Source organism: Scleropages formosus, chromosome 12 (assembly GCF_900964775.1).
Source record: "Scleropages formosus chromosome 12, fSclFor1.1, whole genome shotgun sequence".
NCBI classification, from domain to species: domain Eukaryota; kingdom Metazoa; phylum Chordata; class Actinopteri; order Osteoglossiformes; family Osteoglossidae; genus Scleropages; species Scleropages formosus.
In genome coordinates, this window is record NC_041817.1 from 20,731,090 (window position 1) to 20,748,754 (window position 17,665).

Genomic DNA, 17,665 nt, shown 5'->3' on the forward strand with positions numbered 1-17,665 from the left:
AAGGTGTTTGCCATGAAAGGACTGCCTTCACAAAACAGTGAAATGGATTTAAGCAAGTCCAGGTGGTCAAAAGCGAATAAAATCAATATTGTCGTCCCTCAGTGAAACACGGGTATATATGCACTCCGAAAAACTCCCCCCGCGGGGCTGATCAGGGGTCTGGAGAGTCAAGGGTGTGAGGGAATGTCAGGGGGATGCAGGAATGCCAGAATAATGATCAACTGGATGACAGGACAGACAGGAGTCAGAATCCAGAGACTTTGAAAGATGAGTTTCCCGTCACGCCGGAACATTCTACACGTGAAGCATATCGGTGCGACGGCATGAAAGGAATGCCGAGATACGGACACGTCACCGAACAAGCGCTTCGTAAAAATCACCCCCTTTCCACCGACTTCATCGGGGCACAAAAGGTTGAGGAAGTGAACATGAAACACGACTTGTATTTGCAACTCATCAAAACTCAAAATCCCTTCTCTCCGCAGACATGTGTGACATAGAGTACCACTCTTGGGGGGGGGGGGGTCAGTCTTAATTTCTCTAACTGTAGCAGAACTACAGTAACAGTCAAAAGCGAACAGGCACCACCTGGGCTACTACCGGATGGGACAAGCTGGACAGACAATTCAAGGTAAGTAACCCATAAGTAGCCTGTATCTGTGAGAACTCCTGCAGAAAAGCCAGGGTGACACATGGGCAGCAGGTGGCGTAGTGGTTAGAGCCACCACCTTGGCCTGTAAGGACCCTTGTTCAAATCCAGCTGCTTTACCTTTCAGCAACGTACTCGCCCTGAATACCTACGGTAAACGTTACCCAACTGCGTAAATCATCGTAAGGCTTAACAAATAAATCCCTAAATGGCAGCTGATCGTTGAGCATCTCGGACTTTCGACCGATACCGAAAAAGTTTCCGTTCACGAGAAATACCACAGGGGGAAAATAACAGCCTTTCGATGGGTAAAAACATAAACGTGAATATCAGCAACTGTTCAGTAAGTAGCGCACCCATCCATTTTCAACAAACTCAATACTCGACAGCAGCCTACGGATACAGTAATGTACAGCAGGGGCTCTGTCCCGACTGATCGAACCGGTTTCGCGCGGTACCGCACGATGAGCCGCTACAAAGTGTTCAGGACTGTTTCAGAAAATAATCTTTTTGAGAGAAGCCTGAGAGAGCAGCACACAGCATTTTCCCATGTGAACACTAATTGCTGGAGCACATTTTTTTCCCCCTGGTCTTGCAATCAATCCCGTACTCTATACCCGTCGGTATTTTTCGTCGATGCCTAAAATGAGCTGCTTTCTTGCTGCCGTCCAAAATAAATAAATAAATAAATAAAATCATTAAATTTAGCGCCCTGTTACCTGTTTCCGTTTCTCGGCGACACATTTAGTTGGTGGAGACCTCTCCCCGTCTGGGGTTAAGCAAACACTGCTAACCGCAAGTAGACAGGCCTATTGGATAAATGCGGGACTAATGTGCATTCCATCTTGGGCTGATAAAGTCTTACGAGCTTCTAAAAAAATAAGCTGGAACACGTCTGAGAAGATGCAATCTACTATTGTCGGCAATGTCTTCCTTGTTCTGTTCTTATAACAGAATTCAAAAAAAAAAAAAAAGACAAATTTAAAAAAAGTGCTGGAGGCCTCATAATTGTGCTGCAGCTACATAAGCAGAGACGTCCTCCTTGTACTTATCAAATTGTATGATTCCATGATTTCTAATAATGTCTGTTTACATTTACAATTCAAACCTTATGTTGCTGTTTTTTTTTTTAATGGTTTGACAGCAAAATGCACTGAAGCCAGGCTCAGGGCTTCGAGAGCAATATAACAGAAACTCCTCCGGGGCGAACTGCATACCAGAGTACTGAAGCACTCTGGGAGTGATGATGTCATCATATGGGTACTGGGGGCTGCTTTCAAAGGGGATCCACCTGCTCTGTATTAGATTATGAAATGCGGTTGCCGGGGTGCTCCGGGGCTCTCAGGCAAACGCAACATCATGACTGTAACAGTAAGTGACGTCTGTGCTCCACACTCTGTACCTGCTCAGTTGTGCAACTTCTGCAAGTTATGACATACATGGTCCACATAACATGTTAACAATGCAGATTCAAGACCTGAAAGACTACCGAGGAAAGCAATTCCATATCCTGTTCTCCTGATACAAGAGAATGGGAAAAAAAAAAAGAATAACACGGCTGGAAAGACATACCCCAAATATCTGATGCTGGCACAATGATTCGAGCAGCTTTCAACACCTGTCAGATGTTTCTCAACTTCTTATTAAAGTCAAACTGAGTAAAATTTAAAGAAATTAAATGCACTGCTCAGAAAGCATCAGTACTTTAAAAATGTCCCCACAAGTTTTCCAATAACAACAGGAACTCTTTAGATTAAGTGCATTCCTAAAACAGGCCCTGTTTGGCAGTATTACTTATTACAGTTTACTGCGCTATCAACGTTGAGCTATTCAACTTGGTCATATCAAGAATAGGTGAGCAGGAAAGAAGGCGCTAAAGCTGCAAACTTCAGTATGATGCCAGACATGTACCCGTACATTTCATATAATACACCAAGTGATTTAGAAAAAAATACCTTGCAATGTATAGGGGGTGCGGTGGTGCAGTGGGTTGGACCACAGTCCTGCTCTCCGGTGGGTCTGGGGTTCGAGTCCCGCTTGGGGTGCCTTGCGATGGACTGGCGTCCCGTCCTGGGTGCGTCCCCTCCCCCTCCGGCCTTACGCCCAGTGTTGCCGGGTTAGGCTCCGGTTCCCCGCGACCCCGTATGGGACGAGCGGTTCTGAAAATGTGTGTGTGTGTGTGTACCTTGCAATGTATTACCTTGTATGGTTTTTGGTTATTCTTGGTGCTTTTCAGGCCTGATAACAATACACAAAGACTCCGTATCTCAGTATTTGTGGCATTTTCTCTTCTGCAGCGCAGTTAAAGCCCTTTGCAGCATCTGTGTCGACTCCTTACGTTGTACTGATGACCTCTGTCAATCCCCCCCCAGATCATCAGGTCCCCTTCAAAGAGGAAAAAAGCCTTAGCTTATGCTGTGCATTCAAGATCAACAACTGTATTTTATTAGCGTTGGAAAAAACAGCACTGCAGGGAAGAGCATGATTTATCACTGCCTTAAGCTGAGTTTAAACATATTTTTCAGTTTGTTTTGTCAATGGATGGCAAATAACGACAACAACAACAACAAAAAAAGCTATTTCCTTTCAGGAAACAGTCAAACCACAAACAACACATGCAGTCCTCAAGATATCAGGCAAGTTACCGCATGTATTAAAACGGACCAACTGTTGCTCATCCAGCAATGCAAAAATTTAAAAAGAAAATTTTAAAAATAAAAAATAAAAAAAACAGACTGGAACTTACTGAAAAACCGGGAACAAGGAAAACATGCTCAGCATCATGATGATGATGCTGAAAAGAGAGTGAGATCTAAGCCGGGGTAAGAAGCGCTCGGAATAATGAGTTGATCCTGCGCTGCCTACCTGGTAGGAGATGTGCTTCTCCGTGAATACGTGGTCCCCCATGGAAAGTCCACGCGGATCTCCACAAAAGAAAAAAAAAACACTGCACGCGACAAGCAAGGTGCTCAGTCAGCGTTCATGTCCAACGCGCGCCTCACAAGCGGCACTTCAATCATGTCACGCGCACGTGCGATCGCGCGGCTCTGCACGTTAGAGCGCCGCATCGAGAGGACGGCGGGACAGTGTTTTTTGTAACTGTGATGTATCCATGGCCGCCGATCGGCGGAGCTCTTAGAATAAAAGCGCTCCGCCGGGGTGCGCGGGGTGCGCCGTGTGCGCGCGCGCTGCTGGGCGCGCTCTGGACTCCGCGCTCTGCTCTGCGCTCCGCTCCGCTCCGCTCCGCGCTCCACTCTGCGCACCCGCGGAGGAAGCCGGCAGTAGATAAGGCGAGGCGGGGCGACAGCAGAAGAGAGAACAAGGAACAGATGGAGAGGAAAGTGCGCGATGGCAGCGTGCCTGGCTCCTTGCTTGTAGCTGGTCTGCTGCTGGATCCATAAAGAAAGTGTTAAAAAGCCAAATGTGCTGAATGGTACCGCAGTCTCGGTACAGTGTGTACCAGTACAGAGCCCCCCTGGGGTGTGCAATTGGACCCCTTATCATGAATAAAAGCACTTGGCTTAATGGTTTGAACACCTCCTCTGGTGTTAGGATGCCTCTGACTCCAGCATCCACTGCAGCCACGTTTGGATCCAATTTCTGCTGTTGTACTGCGGAGCAGGGTACTTAGTCTGCTTTTATAGAGTGAATAAGCCAGCTGTATAAATCATGGGTAAGTATTTATTACTACACTACCTTGTCCCTTTGAAGAAAAAATGAATAAAGCAAATCATAGTGACATAATGCACACTAGTGTCCTTAGGCAGTATAGTTATTTCTGTTTGACTCCCTCATTTCAAGAACTCAAATGCACAGAATGGTGACCATTCAGCATCACACACACACACACACTTTCTGAACCACTTGTCCCATATGGGGTTGCAGGGAACCGGAGCCTAGCCCGGCAACTGAGGGTGTGGGGCTGGGGGAAGGAGGGGACACACCCAGGACAGGATGCCAGTCCGTTGCAAGGCACCCCAAGCGGGACTCGAACCCCAGACCTACCAGAGAGCAGGACCCGGTCCAACCCACTGCGCCACCGCACCCCCCAACCAGCATCACATTACTCTTAAAATTAATACTGAGGTTTCATGACTAAATTGTGCAAGAAGACTGGTGGTCCTCTTTAGAACAAGTAAAAATATTTGGGGAGTAGAGTACCTTAAAATAAGCAGACAGTACCACGTTACTGTTTGTGTAACTTTTACAAAAAAAGTATCGCAAAATATGTCCTTCATGCAGCAAAGTTCTCAACCCAAAGTCACAAGGATGTACCAACGGTGCTTCTTACAAGGTGGAATTTCATCAGACCTTAATAAGTCAGTGTCTTACATCACTGTTACGATTTTTAATGGCGTAAGTTAACGTTAACGTTAGAAATACCATGAAATGTGGTATGGTAACTTGTTTGGTCTTATTTATGAAGACATTTGACAAAACTTAGAAGTTCGGATAGCAAGAGAGACACTGAGAAGTTCTTTGCTATCAGTTCCTTAATATACTTCGGTTATTCAATACTTCATGGTCACACTCCAGGATATGAACCCAAGCAAACACTGACTGTGAATATGAGAGCCTCATGTGATGTGTACATTTTACCTTACAGTGTTTGCAGACCCAACTGCAGTCAACTAGAACAGCATGTCTAACACTTCCAGGGCAGAGGACCTCAGTGTTTACCCTTGTGATACCACATTTCAACCGTAGTCAGCTGTTCCTTGCGACTCAGGCTCAAACCAAAAGCAGCACTTTCTCTTCCGTAAGGAAGCTGTGCACTGCAGTAGCTAAGGAACCGGATCCGAAAACCAAAAAGAGCTGCACGGCTGAGAACCTTTGAAGAAGGTGCTTGAACAAAGCTCCATGAATGCCGCATCAAAACTGGAAGCTCGTTAAGACACAGAGTCAGGATTTTTAATCGCATTGTATGGGGGGGGGGGGTTTCTCTGGGAGGAAAACAGTCTTGCGATTCTTGGGATTTTTGCAAAATATTATTTCAGAGAAGAGAGCTGGATTGGCAAATACACACAGCTGCAATTGGCAACAACAAATTTCAGGGTAATGAAGCGTTCACGATCGTTATTGATCATGTCTTAAAAACAAGTACGCCTGCTAGAGCAAACCAAAAACACATTTTCAGTATCGACAGCCCTCCGCACTTTTTTATCCTGCAGTTATGCGCATAAAACTTCAAATAATCTTTCCAGTTAGTTGCACCTGGAGTGGATTGACTGTAAGAAAACTAGACTTGGGTCATTCTGCTCGAACTCAGATGGGTGAGACGCGGCTGCTTTCTCGCCCCGTGGATTTTTCATTTTTCCCAACCAGTGCCCTTAACGGACCCTGTGGGACATGCATGTGGAAAAGGTGCTTGGCAGTGATTTCAAGTGAGGAGTTCATTTGCGTCAGGATCTCACTGGTCAGCTGAATCACTAAGAGATGGAGCCCATTGCAGAAACACCTAGTTTCAGCCACAGAGTGAAGTCTGTCTTCCCAATTAAAAGAGGACCAGAACAAAGTCAGGCAGCAGAGCCTTAATTATACTTTTGTCAACCCAAAGGAAAATCTTTGTTTTTTTTTTTTTTTTGCAATTATTCACAAGTGGAATGAGAACATCTGACAAATCACTCTTCCTTGCTTGTTACATTCCTGCTTTGCCGACGCGCTGCTTCTCTGCGGCCCTCTGCTCAGCTCTGACACTTGGCACCCAGCTGTAAGAAGAGAAGCTGTTCAATAAAAACTACAAGCTCCGCTCTTGCATTTAATTGTGTGGCCGGTATCTGCGCTGTGAAAAACTAGTTTCATTATCATGTAAAATATTCCGATTGCCACATCGCCACTCGGAAGACAGGCTCGATGGACTCCGAGATAGCGCTGTGGATACCAGCCGTCTAAAGGGTGCATGTTTAGCACAGGGTTCATCATGCTCTTACATGGCTGGAATTTTGATCTTGTGACTGTTAATTTGAATAAAACATACCCTTGTGCTGCTCAGTAATACACACCCTTTTCCTCAGTGAGAGTATTCTGTTTTGAAGACCCGAAAGGTGTTTCACCAAGAAGGACTCACTAACTCACTTACCCGACTAACATCAGCAAGCATGTTGACAAAAGTCAGGATTGCGCAGCAGAAAAAAGCCATACTACTCTTAAACAATGCTGAATTTTGTCACCGTGTTTGTGAAATTTATATTTAGCTGATGCTTTTCTCCAAAAACGCATGTAATTGTTTACCCAGCAGGGTGATTTTACTGGAGCAATTTTAGGGTAGGGGCATGGTAGGTTTGGCCTGTGCCTGCTCTCTGGTAGGTTTGGGGTTCAAGTCCCGCTTGGGGTGCCTTGCGACAGACTGGCGTCCCATCCTGGCTGTGTCCCCTCCCCCTCCAGCCTTGCGCCCTGTGTTGCCGGGTTAGGCTCAGAAAAGCAGTTTGTGTGTGTGTGTGTGTGTGTGTGATTTTAGGGTAAGTACCTTGCTCAAGGATACTACAGCCAGAGTTGGCGACTGAACCTGTGACCATTCAAGCCAAAGTGGAAAAAAACTCCAACCACTAGACTACCGAGTGCCCTCATGTAAGTGAAATATGATGGGACTACCTGATTGGTGAAATACCCCTCTGACACTAGTATATTTTTTCAGACACGCCTAAGGCTCCCTACAAACCAAGTGCATTTAATCATCAACATCAGTCCCTCAGACTCATTGACTTCCTGAATGAAAGCACAGCATTTCAAGTCATCTATTCAAGGCACGTTGCATTTTCACTTCCGAATTCCATTGTCAAGTTGCCTTTTGACAAAATGAATTTGTTTATTTTAATGTTGTCATAGTAACCACACAGTACAAAGGCAACAAAAACTAAACAGACCCCGAAAGAGCATTGTCACACACAAATATGTTTGTAATTATACAACAATGAAATTACTTGATATATATTTACCTCTTTTCAATCTCTCAGGACACACAAACAAGCGAAAACTACACCAAGTACTTACGACAAAAGATTGACTTCATCTATAATTAAAAAAAAAAAGAATAAAAACTTGGAGACACTAGCATAAATTTTACCTCTGAATATCTGGATTCATAACATGACTGACTTCATGCTCCATAGTGTCTGCATTTCACAAGCAATAAATTTCGAACCGTAGGACTATGGACCGTGAAATCAAATCTATTTAGATCCGCACCTACTATGTTGCACAGAAAATAAAGATATATGATGTTCATCTTCAGATCTATTCACGATTTCTGGGTGTTCAACCAAGACGTAACACAGTAAGTAGAAACACAACTGAAGGTAAACACACTCAGTCTGCTATTAACATCTAAAGAACTCCATGGTGACCGGGTGACTGTGAGCCGAACTACAGTCTCCAGGTTCTGAGGTACAGAATGAGTGAAAGGAAGGTTGGAACGTGGATTTCCGCACTATAAATCCGACCCATTTCAAGCTGACACATTAGGTTCTGCAGCAGTGCTTGGCATTTTACATGGGATAACGAACCTCATCTCAAGAGTTAGATCCAGATTTTACGCCTTGCACCATATATGTGAGATTTTATTATTTAATATCAGGGAAAGTTCAGTTCGGATGTCAGCTGAAAAGTTTTTTTTTTTTTTTTTTTGTCCCTATGAAAAGCGATGAGTCCATCACATTCCTTCCTAACTCTATTTTTTCAGACACTGCCTTCTTTCACTGGGACTATTCTGCCTTTACTGAGCATGTTTATGTAAAAAAACACACACGCTGAAACTGCTTGTCCCAAGGAGGGTCGTGGCAAGCCGGAGCCTAACCCAGGGCGCAAGGCTTGAGGGGGAGGGGACACACCCCGGACAAGATGCCGGTCCATCACAAGGCGCCCCAAACAGGACTCGAACCCCAGGCTCGCCAGAGAGCAGGACCCGGACAAACCCGCCGCGCCACTGCACACTCCCTTTTGTAAACGACGTGATTCAAAATGACATTCCCCCTTGCTGCACACACCCCCCATACCCACACACATCTTTGGCGTTTGTGAAACATCACAGTGGGGCACAGGAGTCATGCAGGTGGGCCATTCACAACAGTATCCTAATCTTTTTCCAGTAGAAAGAAACACCGACGGTGGCAAGATTGAACTTTTTTTATCATCTCCAATCGTGAACGACACACCTTTTATACTATAAGAGCAGACAGAAAGTGATGATGAGTCGACAAGGGCAAAAACCTGCGTAGCCTCCGCAACGCTAACGTATTTAAGTCCAAGGTAGCCATGTGGCCTGCGATCAAAGAGCAGGAGCTGTTACAAAACAAGAGTGTAAAGATATGCGGCATGCATCACAGGATACACCCAAAATACCTCAAGGCAGCACTGCGGTCTGAACCGCCGTCGCTCCGAAGGCCTCAGATAAGAGGAAACGCGCTGTGACCTTGGAGCAGGACACACAGGTGATACACTGGCTCAGTTTGTAGCCTCAGGGTCTCGCTCTGATCACTTTCCTGCTGAACCCAAGGTCGCGGAGGTCAGTAATGGCCAATGGGGGGGGGGCCCTCCGGTTACAGTATTTTTAATGCACCAGTAAAGGAAGATCAAGCCGGTTTGCGGACACCTGGTGAAAACATTCACAGAAACAGCAGAGAAAAAGGTAACTCAAATTAGGAATTTTAAATGCTTTCGTTATAGGGTGGCACAGCGAGCGGTGCCGCTGTCTCACAGCACCTGGGTGGTGCAAGAGGACGCGGGTTCGATCCCCATTCGGTCCGTGTGGAGTTTGCACGTTCTCCCTGGGGTCCGCGTGGGTTCGGCTACTGCTGAGTTGGTGTTATATGGGCGATGAAAGACAATAACGCCAAAACTCACTGTGGATCACTCACGTGATCAACTTCGAAGAGACCACAGTTCTTGCATCAGCTTCGGGATGCAAGAACCACGTGGTAAGAGAAGCGATCGAGACAGAGAAGCACCCAGATAACTTCAACCGAGAAGAGGGCTTCGAACTATCAAGGATCCGGACACTCTTTCACGAGACCTCGATGGGTCTCGGTGTGTCGTACTGTAGTCCGTTCGGAGTGCGGTGCGGGTCCCGAGGCCTCGGATAGTTCCATCCTACGTGCTCGTGTTCATCTGACAGTTTTTTCCTCTGCAAAACTTCAACACCGCTGCACTGCTGGGTTAATAATGGCGTCTACAGGAAACGGAACCGCACGGCACCGTCAAGCGGTACTCTCGCGTATGTCCGATTAACCAAATGAACCTCGATTCCAATTAGTTCTACTGTACTTACTGTATATCACTACTGTTACATTACCATTTATTACAGATTATGCAAACATGGCAAATAATAACTGGAACAAAAGATATCCAGCAGCACTATCATTCAGATGAATTCAGCTCGTTCTTTAATTTGAAGCCCGGAATTATTTTAACAGTCCGCGCGTGGGGCCGCGTATTCCTGCGCGTGTTTCGGTTAACACACGCGCGTAAACGCTGCAGTTTTGTCTTAAATATGCTCCTAGCTTCATCTTTTTTCTGTTGCTTTGCGAGGGAGTGCCAGAAACCCTTGTCCCGGTGCTCCGCTCCTCAGAGCAATATTTCCTCGCGCCTCCAGAGTCTCCAGACGACTTTCCGGAAAAAACCGTCCGTGTCCCACCCACGGCCGCAGCCCACGTCTCTCCGGATCCTATGACAGGCCTCTGTCCAACTGCGCGTAAAGCAATACATCAATCTGCTTAGTGTCTCCATGAAACAGCCCCCCTGACACCGGCTGCCATGAGTCAAAGAGTCGTACGTTTGTTGTACGTTATACAATTTTTTAAGAAGGCACCCTTATTCAGGCTATCGCATATTTCTCATATTTACTGTTTACACATTTGCACAACGACAAAGTTAATAAGTACTTTCCCTCGAAAAGTGTTATAGCACGAGCTTTCTTTGATTTTGAACCTTTAGCTTCTACAACATTAAAATTGAATGAATGAAAACATAACATTAAAATGTTAACATAATGACTGAAAGAAAAAAATATATATAATATGTCGGTGTTATGAAATTCTATTTATTCTGCTATTATTCTGGTAATTCTGATAAGAATTTTGGGTAACATATTTGGTTAACATATTTTTTTGCCTGGGAACATTTACTTAATCCTTAACAAAGAATGGTAATTCAAAAGCCTCTCAGCAGGATTTTGGCGAACAGGGTGGTTTCACAAAATTGGCAAGAAAATACGTTTAATGTTTGTGCCAAATCAGATTTCATACTTATTTGGTACTTTTCACGGTTAACTACGTGTAATTTCCTCTTTCCAGTTATATTGTTAGAATGTTGGTTTGTCACCATGGAAACCGAGAGAGTTAATGGTCAGTTATTGACAGACCGTCTTATGTTATACTCATGTTCTTGATATAGAACCGCTTCTTTCTACAATTACCATTCAAATGTAAACAGCCCAGGTCACTTGTATAATATGCAATTAATTTTTCATCCTCTGATTACATCTACTAACGGTTATAGAGGGAGAACATTTCCAACAGCAGCGTGTATAACCTTTAGTTTGACTAGATATTTCGCCCAAGTTTCAGCAAAAAGAGAATGAAGCGGAATGATGCTGTAATCAGGAAATAACTTGAACTTTAAGAAATCACATTTTCACATTTACGAAGCATCTGCAAAAAACACTGAGGTTACCAGGGCACAGCAAAACTGGCTATAAATCCCCAGAGCGACAGGCATCTGAGAACGCAGATTAATGTCAGAGTTCGGAACGGAAACGACGGCCCAAACGGACCGTCACCTCGCGGGCCGGTCAGTTCCCCCGGGGGGGGTGGGGTGGGGTCACGCATCCCAGGACGAGCGAACTGGGCCGCGGGTCGGCCAGTTCGGTCAGCCTGGCGTGATTGGTTTCGGCTGTCGGCGAGCCGAAGATTCTCGGACGTCCGAACGGGGAAACGGGGCCAAACCGAAAACGTTCCCGACACGAATGCGAATAGATGAAAGGTGAGGAATCATTGCACGCACGTGACGTGATGCAGTCGGCCGTTCTAAGGACAGCCTGTAAGCGATAACTGGAGCCGTTACGGAGTCAATCAGAGGTCCGGTGGGGAACCCCTCCGCTTGCTCCCTCTGCTGTGCTTTCTGTTCGATTACTTTAGCATTCCTGAAACCGGTCTGCACCCCCGCTCCATTTACCGCTGTCCGACCCAACGCGCCCAATTCATACCCAAACGCGAAGCGCCCTTCACCGAAATGTTCACGCTCAGGAGGTCGGATTCAAATGCTTGATGTTCCATATTAAAACGCAGCCCGTTCTCGAGGTCCAAATCCTATGCAACTGGATTATCGCCAGAGGAATCCTGGTATTAAGTGAGTGAACCCTCCAACACCTTTACACCTGCAGGGGGTCCAGAGACTCAGCTGTATGATGAGAATGCTTACGGTGTGCGGGTTAAGGGAAACTTGTGGTAAGGAAAGCCTGTGGTGGATAGCTGGTAGTGTAAGGGTTAGAGCTGTTGCCTTTGACCCTAATGGTTGCGTGTTTGACTCCCCTCTTCAGCAAGGGTCTTACTCTAAATTGCTCCAGTATGAGTACTCAGCTTTATGAATAACTGAGAGTTGTTTTGGAGAACGTTCCCATGTATCTCCTCTACTCATTTCTCTGCACTGGCTTCCTATAGCTGTCCGGTTCAAATTTAAGAGATTTGTGTGTGTGTGTGTGTGTGTATTTCTAATTCACACACACTGTCTTAAACTGCTGATCCCAAGCCGGGTCGCAGCAAACCGGAGCCTAACCCGGCAAGAGCGCGAGGCTGGAGGGGGAGGGGACACACCCAGGACGGGATGCCAGTCCATCGCAAGGCACCCCAAGCGGGACTCGAACCCCAGACCCACCAGAGAGCAGGCCCTGGCCAAACCCGCTGCGTCAGCGCAACCCCTTTATATTTATAATTCACACACACGTCATAATTTATATTAATAATAAATATATACACACATTTATATACATACATATATACTTACATATGTGTATATATGTAAATATATTGTATTCTGGTTTACAGAAAATGCTGAGTCCTTTAGACTGGGGTTTTTTTTATAGAGGGCGTTTGTAAGAAGGCAAAGAGCGCCATCTGCTGTCCGCCTTCGCCTGTGCAGCAGCGCTTCCTGGTAGAGGAATTCCGAATGCGCGATGCGAGAAGACACCACTAGTGGTCAGCACTGAGCAACATGTCAGCATTTGAGCAGTGAAGCATATTACATATAAAAATTTCCTTGGTGCTCTAGTATTGTTTAACCCTCCTTAAAGAAGAAAGCTTCCTGAGAAAAGAAGAGTTTCAGTTCAATAATGTGTCAAGAAAAAAACTAATTATATGAAGCACAGCACGTGTTTTGCAAGAGCCTGAAAAACACAGCCTGTCATTTTACAGGTCTGGCACAAGCCCCATGGTAAATAACAGGCAACGCAATGACGCCTCCAAAACACATCTTCAGAGCAATCACACATCACACTACAGAAAAGGCACTATAGCCATACAAGAGAAACACGAAGAAACCCAGGAAAAGTTCGTTCATATTTGAATTTGCATTTTCTGATAGCGCTATTTGTGTATCTTCCACAGAACTGAAGTGATTTCAAATTGTGGAAAAATAAAGGCTCGTGTTCATCTCGCAGTTTTTTCAGAGATTGAGGGGCAATAGAAATGTTCTAAATGCGAGGGAAAAAAAAGTTTTTAAAAAATCTAAACGGTAACATTGATTTTTTGTCGAATTATTCTCAGAGCAGAGCTCCGAAATGAAACGCAATTACCACCAATACAAAGAGCAAAAACAGCACCTAAGATTTCTCAGGAATGTAGCATTCGGGCAATTTCAGGAGTCTCTACGACACTTGCAGATGCACTCAGTTACTGTTTGTCCCATGTTAAAAAATAAATGCGCAATAAATGCAAGAATCAAAATACGTTCAGCCTAAAGCATCCTTTATGTATTAAGCCAATATAAGCCGTATGCCCTAGCCATAACACATAACACCCCTCCTCCAGTGATCAGCGTCTGAAATGTGTCAAAAACGATCACGGCAAAAGCCAGAAAATTAAGGCAACAAGTTATTTAAAAAGGTTTCCGTACCTAAACCCAGCATGTGAGCCGCACCGCCATCAGCCAAGGATTGATTGTGCAACAGGGAACAGGCCCCAGCACTGACATCAGACGTCCACACCCACAAAATGAAATGCAACAGAGAACATTCAAGTCCTGCACGGGTGTGGCTGCTCCTCGTCACTCAACAATGGAACATCTAAATATAAGCACTTAAATAACCAGCGTTCGTTTAAATGTCCTTGGCACCGGGTGGTCCGTATTGTCTGAAGTGACATTGCATCGGCTCCCGGAGCAGCAGGTACTTCCTCGCAAACCTCGTAACAGAAACACAGCCGAACCCAAAGCACCAGGTGGTGTAGCTGCTGAGGACACGGGCTTATGCCCTTTATGTTGTCGGTTCGAGCCCCACGTCCTGCTGCTGCTGCCACGATGTCATCGAGGTACTTACCCTGAATTGCCCCATACATCTAAAATGCCTACTTACTCATCGGGAATAAATACTATAAATTGCTCAGGATAAAGGCTCCGGCTGTGGGTCTGACCCCTCCGCAGTCCTGCTCACGTGACGATCTCAGAAATACCGTATGCTCCCATGTCCGAATCCGTTCTCTCCTCGCTCGGCTGTGTACGCCTCCCCTGGGATTTGCGTCTTGCATTTAGCACCATGGAAAAATATTTTATACGCTTCGATTTCGTTCGGGCGGAGCAGTTTAAAGTAAAAACACGTAATTTGGCAGTTTAGAAAAATTCAATGGCCTTCATCGCCATAATGTGCTTCTTGGGCCGTGTAAAAATGGATAACTTCCTGCACGTCCAGTGGCCTTCCGGGGCGGGTGTGACATAACCTGGCGACTACAGACATTTGGCAGAGGTGTGCGGAATGCACACCAGCTGTACCCCAACACCCATGGTGCTCTGTCAACCAGCTCTGCAGGGGGGTATCATAACCCAGAGCCCAGCCTCCCTAAGGAAGCACTTTCTACAGCCAGCAATTTCCTGCCCTTGGAAGCTTGAGGTGCACAGTTTGCAAACTACTGCATATGAGGCCAACCATTTATTTGCTTTTGTTTTCCTCCAGATCTATAAATGGGGCAAAGAGGAGTTAAACAGTCAAGAGGAAAAAGAAATATATTATTTCTTATTTTCAAAACTGAAATCTGTTGCCAGGGAACGGAGATCAGGTCACGCTCTTCTGCTGTGAGAAATTTGGAGCTGAGGCTTGCTTCATGCAAACCAGATGTCGGGCACATTTTCGTTCGGTCTATTCTTCTGCGCTGCGGCCCACCGAGATTCACTGTTAGAGCAGTGAAATCATCTCAGGCTCTGCAGCGTAAACGGAACTGAAAAGCGTATTGGCAAATCCGTATTTACATCAATTCACATATTAATACTGGCGCTTCATATCTGGTCAAGGTGTTCTCACGCCACAATGTCAAACAGCTTTTTTTTAAACCTCCCATTAAGAATAATAAATACTTTAATATTTCAACCAGTGTCATTTACATCAGAACTGCCCATCGCACACTCACATGCATTTATTCATTGAGCTGACACTTTTCTCCAAAGTGACTTACAGCATGAATCTACTTACAATTATTTACCCATTTATACAGCTCGGTAATTTTACTGGAGCAATGTAGGGTAAGTACCTTGCTCAAGGGTACTGCAGCCACGGGTGGGGAATCCAACCCGAGACCTTCGCATTCAAAGGGAGTGGCTGTAACCACTAAGCTACCGGCTGTCTGATTTTTACCTCACGCTCATTAAATCCTTCACTGAGACGGTGTTTCTATTGCTCTTGAACTCTTAATATAATAATTTCTGGCAAGGGAGTCACTAATAACTAAACAGCTCTGATTTAGATGAGTTAATTAAATCCTTATTTAGGCTACTTGTTTATTTTTTTCTAATTGATAGAAAGTCCAGTACAGCTGGATAAAATCAAATCAAAATCAAATCAAGCTTTATTGTCACATCATCATCAACATAACATGTAGAGAAGAGTGAAAATCTTTAGTGCATCTCCAGAAAATGCGGTATTGAGAGTATGTCATAAGTTACGTTAAAACACAGTATATATACAAATTGTATTCGCAAAATATACAACAGAAACATAAATAAATAAATAATAAACATGAACTATCTATATGTATGTACAAAGAATACAGAGAAATAAAACAGCGGATTTGATTTTTGGTCTCAGTCCTGCGTATTTAACAGTCTAATGTCCCGAGGAAAGAAACTGTCCCTCAGCCGACTTGTGCGGGACCGGATGCTCCGGTACCGTCTACCTGAGGGGAGTAGGTAGAGCACATGGTTGGAATTTCAACTTTATCCACCTGTCACACACAGCTGGAGCGCCCTCTTCCCTCCTCGCTATGCCCACTACCTCTTGTCGCCTGGGTGCCGGGAGACCGTCACCCGTGTGACGCTATCCAGCGCAGCGGCTTCAATTTGTCCTGGTACTCTGGTTGGCCCAGGTGCGAGACCCACGGGAGGCTGAGCACCCCCCGCGGCTTCGGGGACATCCAGACTAAACGCAAGCCTCAAAGGCCACTCGTCACTCTTCTCTGCCGATGCTCACAGTCGAACGTCAGCTGCGCCGTATAACTCTCACAAGAGCGGAAACTCTTACGATGACTATCTCTTAGACATGGCAGGTGGCCCCAAGCGCAGATCAGTACCACTTGGTTAAAATCCCAGGTGGGAGGAATAACCTAAGTATATCTTGATGCTTCCACTGCTCACACGTGATTGCACATGTTTAAGGCAAACTGAGTGTACGACTTAAGGCATTTCATGTTTTTTAATATGAAACGCTGTGTTACCAAGGTCACAGCATGCTATTATGATAAAGTTGGTAGTTATGTCGGGTTTTACGTTGATTATGATAAGTGAATGTTTATCGATTACAAAAGTAGCACTAGTTCTTCTAGAGTGACACTTTAAGCCACTGGAAGATTCCAGAAGGCACCAGAACATTCTAGAAAGTACCAATATGTTAAAAAAAAAAAAAAAAAAAAAACACATCAGCTCCAAAAAGAATGTGGAATATTCGCTGCTTGGAACATGGTGCCCAGTTACATTGTGTGTATGAGCTTTTTTTTTATAAACCTACCACCCATAATGTTAATGTAATTAAGTGTACGGGAATTTTAATATTAGAAAAATATAAAGAAAACTTTTCAATTTCTATCTATCTATCTATCTATCTATCTATCTATCTATCTCTAATAGGCCTATAGCTAAATTGTGCATACAGATATACATGGCACTGTTTTTAGACAGGCTCTCGTTATTAGCAAAGTCATTATATGAACATGCTAAAATCCAAATTGTTCACACATACGGATGGTTTTCTGGTCGCTTCATTTCAATGAAATGAAATTCCCAGAACTGATTTGTGTCAACAGGGAAACAAAGTGGTCGCTCAAGATGAACATTTCACGGACAAGGCTGTGTTCTGCTCTGCTTGCTGCCAAGCGCCCAGGATGAGCTGTGATTAAGCCCCAGAACTCCGTAATGCTTCAGCTGCTTGAGACTCCATCAGCGACGGGCCGGACTCAGCGCGCATATGCTTGCTGGAGGAAACTAGGTTAAGAGCATTCCACAAGGTTTACGAGAGCAGTAATAACTCCAATGATATGAAATGATATTTTAGTCCTCTGGTCACGATACAAGAAAACAGAGCCCTTGCTTTTCATGGCCCCACCAGCAAACGTGATGTTGCACCATTTTCCAAATAAAGACAGTCAGACCTTTTGTCTTTATTTTCTCAACAGTGAGTGGCCCCTCTCAAAGGCACAGCGACGAAAAGAGAACCGACTCGTCGAGACTATCTGAGATGCGGCAATGTTTACGCTTTTGCGCTCACATACTTTTCGGCTGAAGTATTATTAAAACTTTAAAGGTGAGCTAAGGCAGTCTGTAGAAAATAACTGT

The 17,665-nt window shown here is 44.9% G+C and overlaps 1 protein-coding gene across 4 annotated transcripts in view; it reads right to left on the minus strand.

The window, feature by feature from the left end:
- The window catches only part of LOC108929814 (rho GTPase-activating protein 6-like), a 55,881-nt gene that overhangs the window by 31,015 nt on the left and 7,201 nt on the right, over positions 1 to 17,665 (minus strand). Inside the window, exon 1 of one of the 4 annotated variants that reach the window (XM_018744632.2) lies at positions 13,751 to 13,788. The exons of 1 other annotated variant lie outside the window; for it this stretch is intronic. Coding sequence is in view for 1 of the 3 variants with exons in the window: in XM_018744623.2 (XP_018600139.2) it covers positions 3,515 to 3,556 (42 nt within the window). In the remaining 2 variants the exon portion in view is untranslated. Of the gene's footprint in view, positions 1 to 2,604; positions 2,637 to 3,514; positions 3,851 to 13,750; positions 13,789 to 17,665 lie in introns of those variants that run through there. 2 more of the 4 variants (XM_018744623.2, XM_018744639.2) reach the window with 2 other exon arrangements.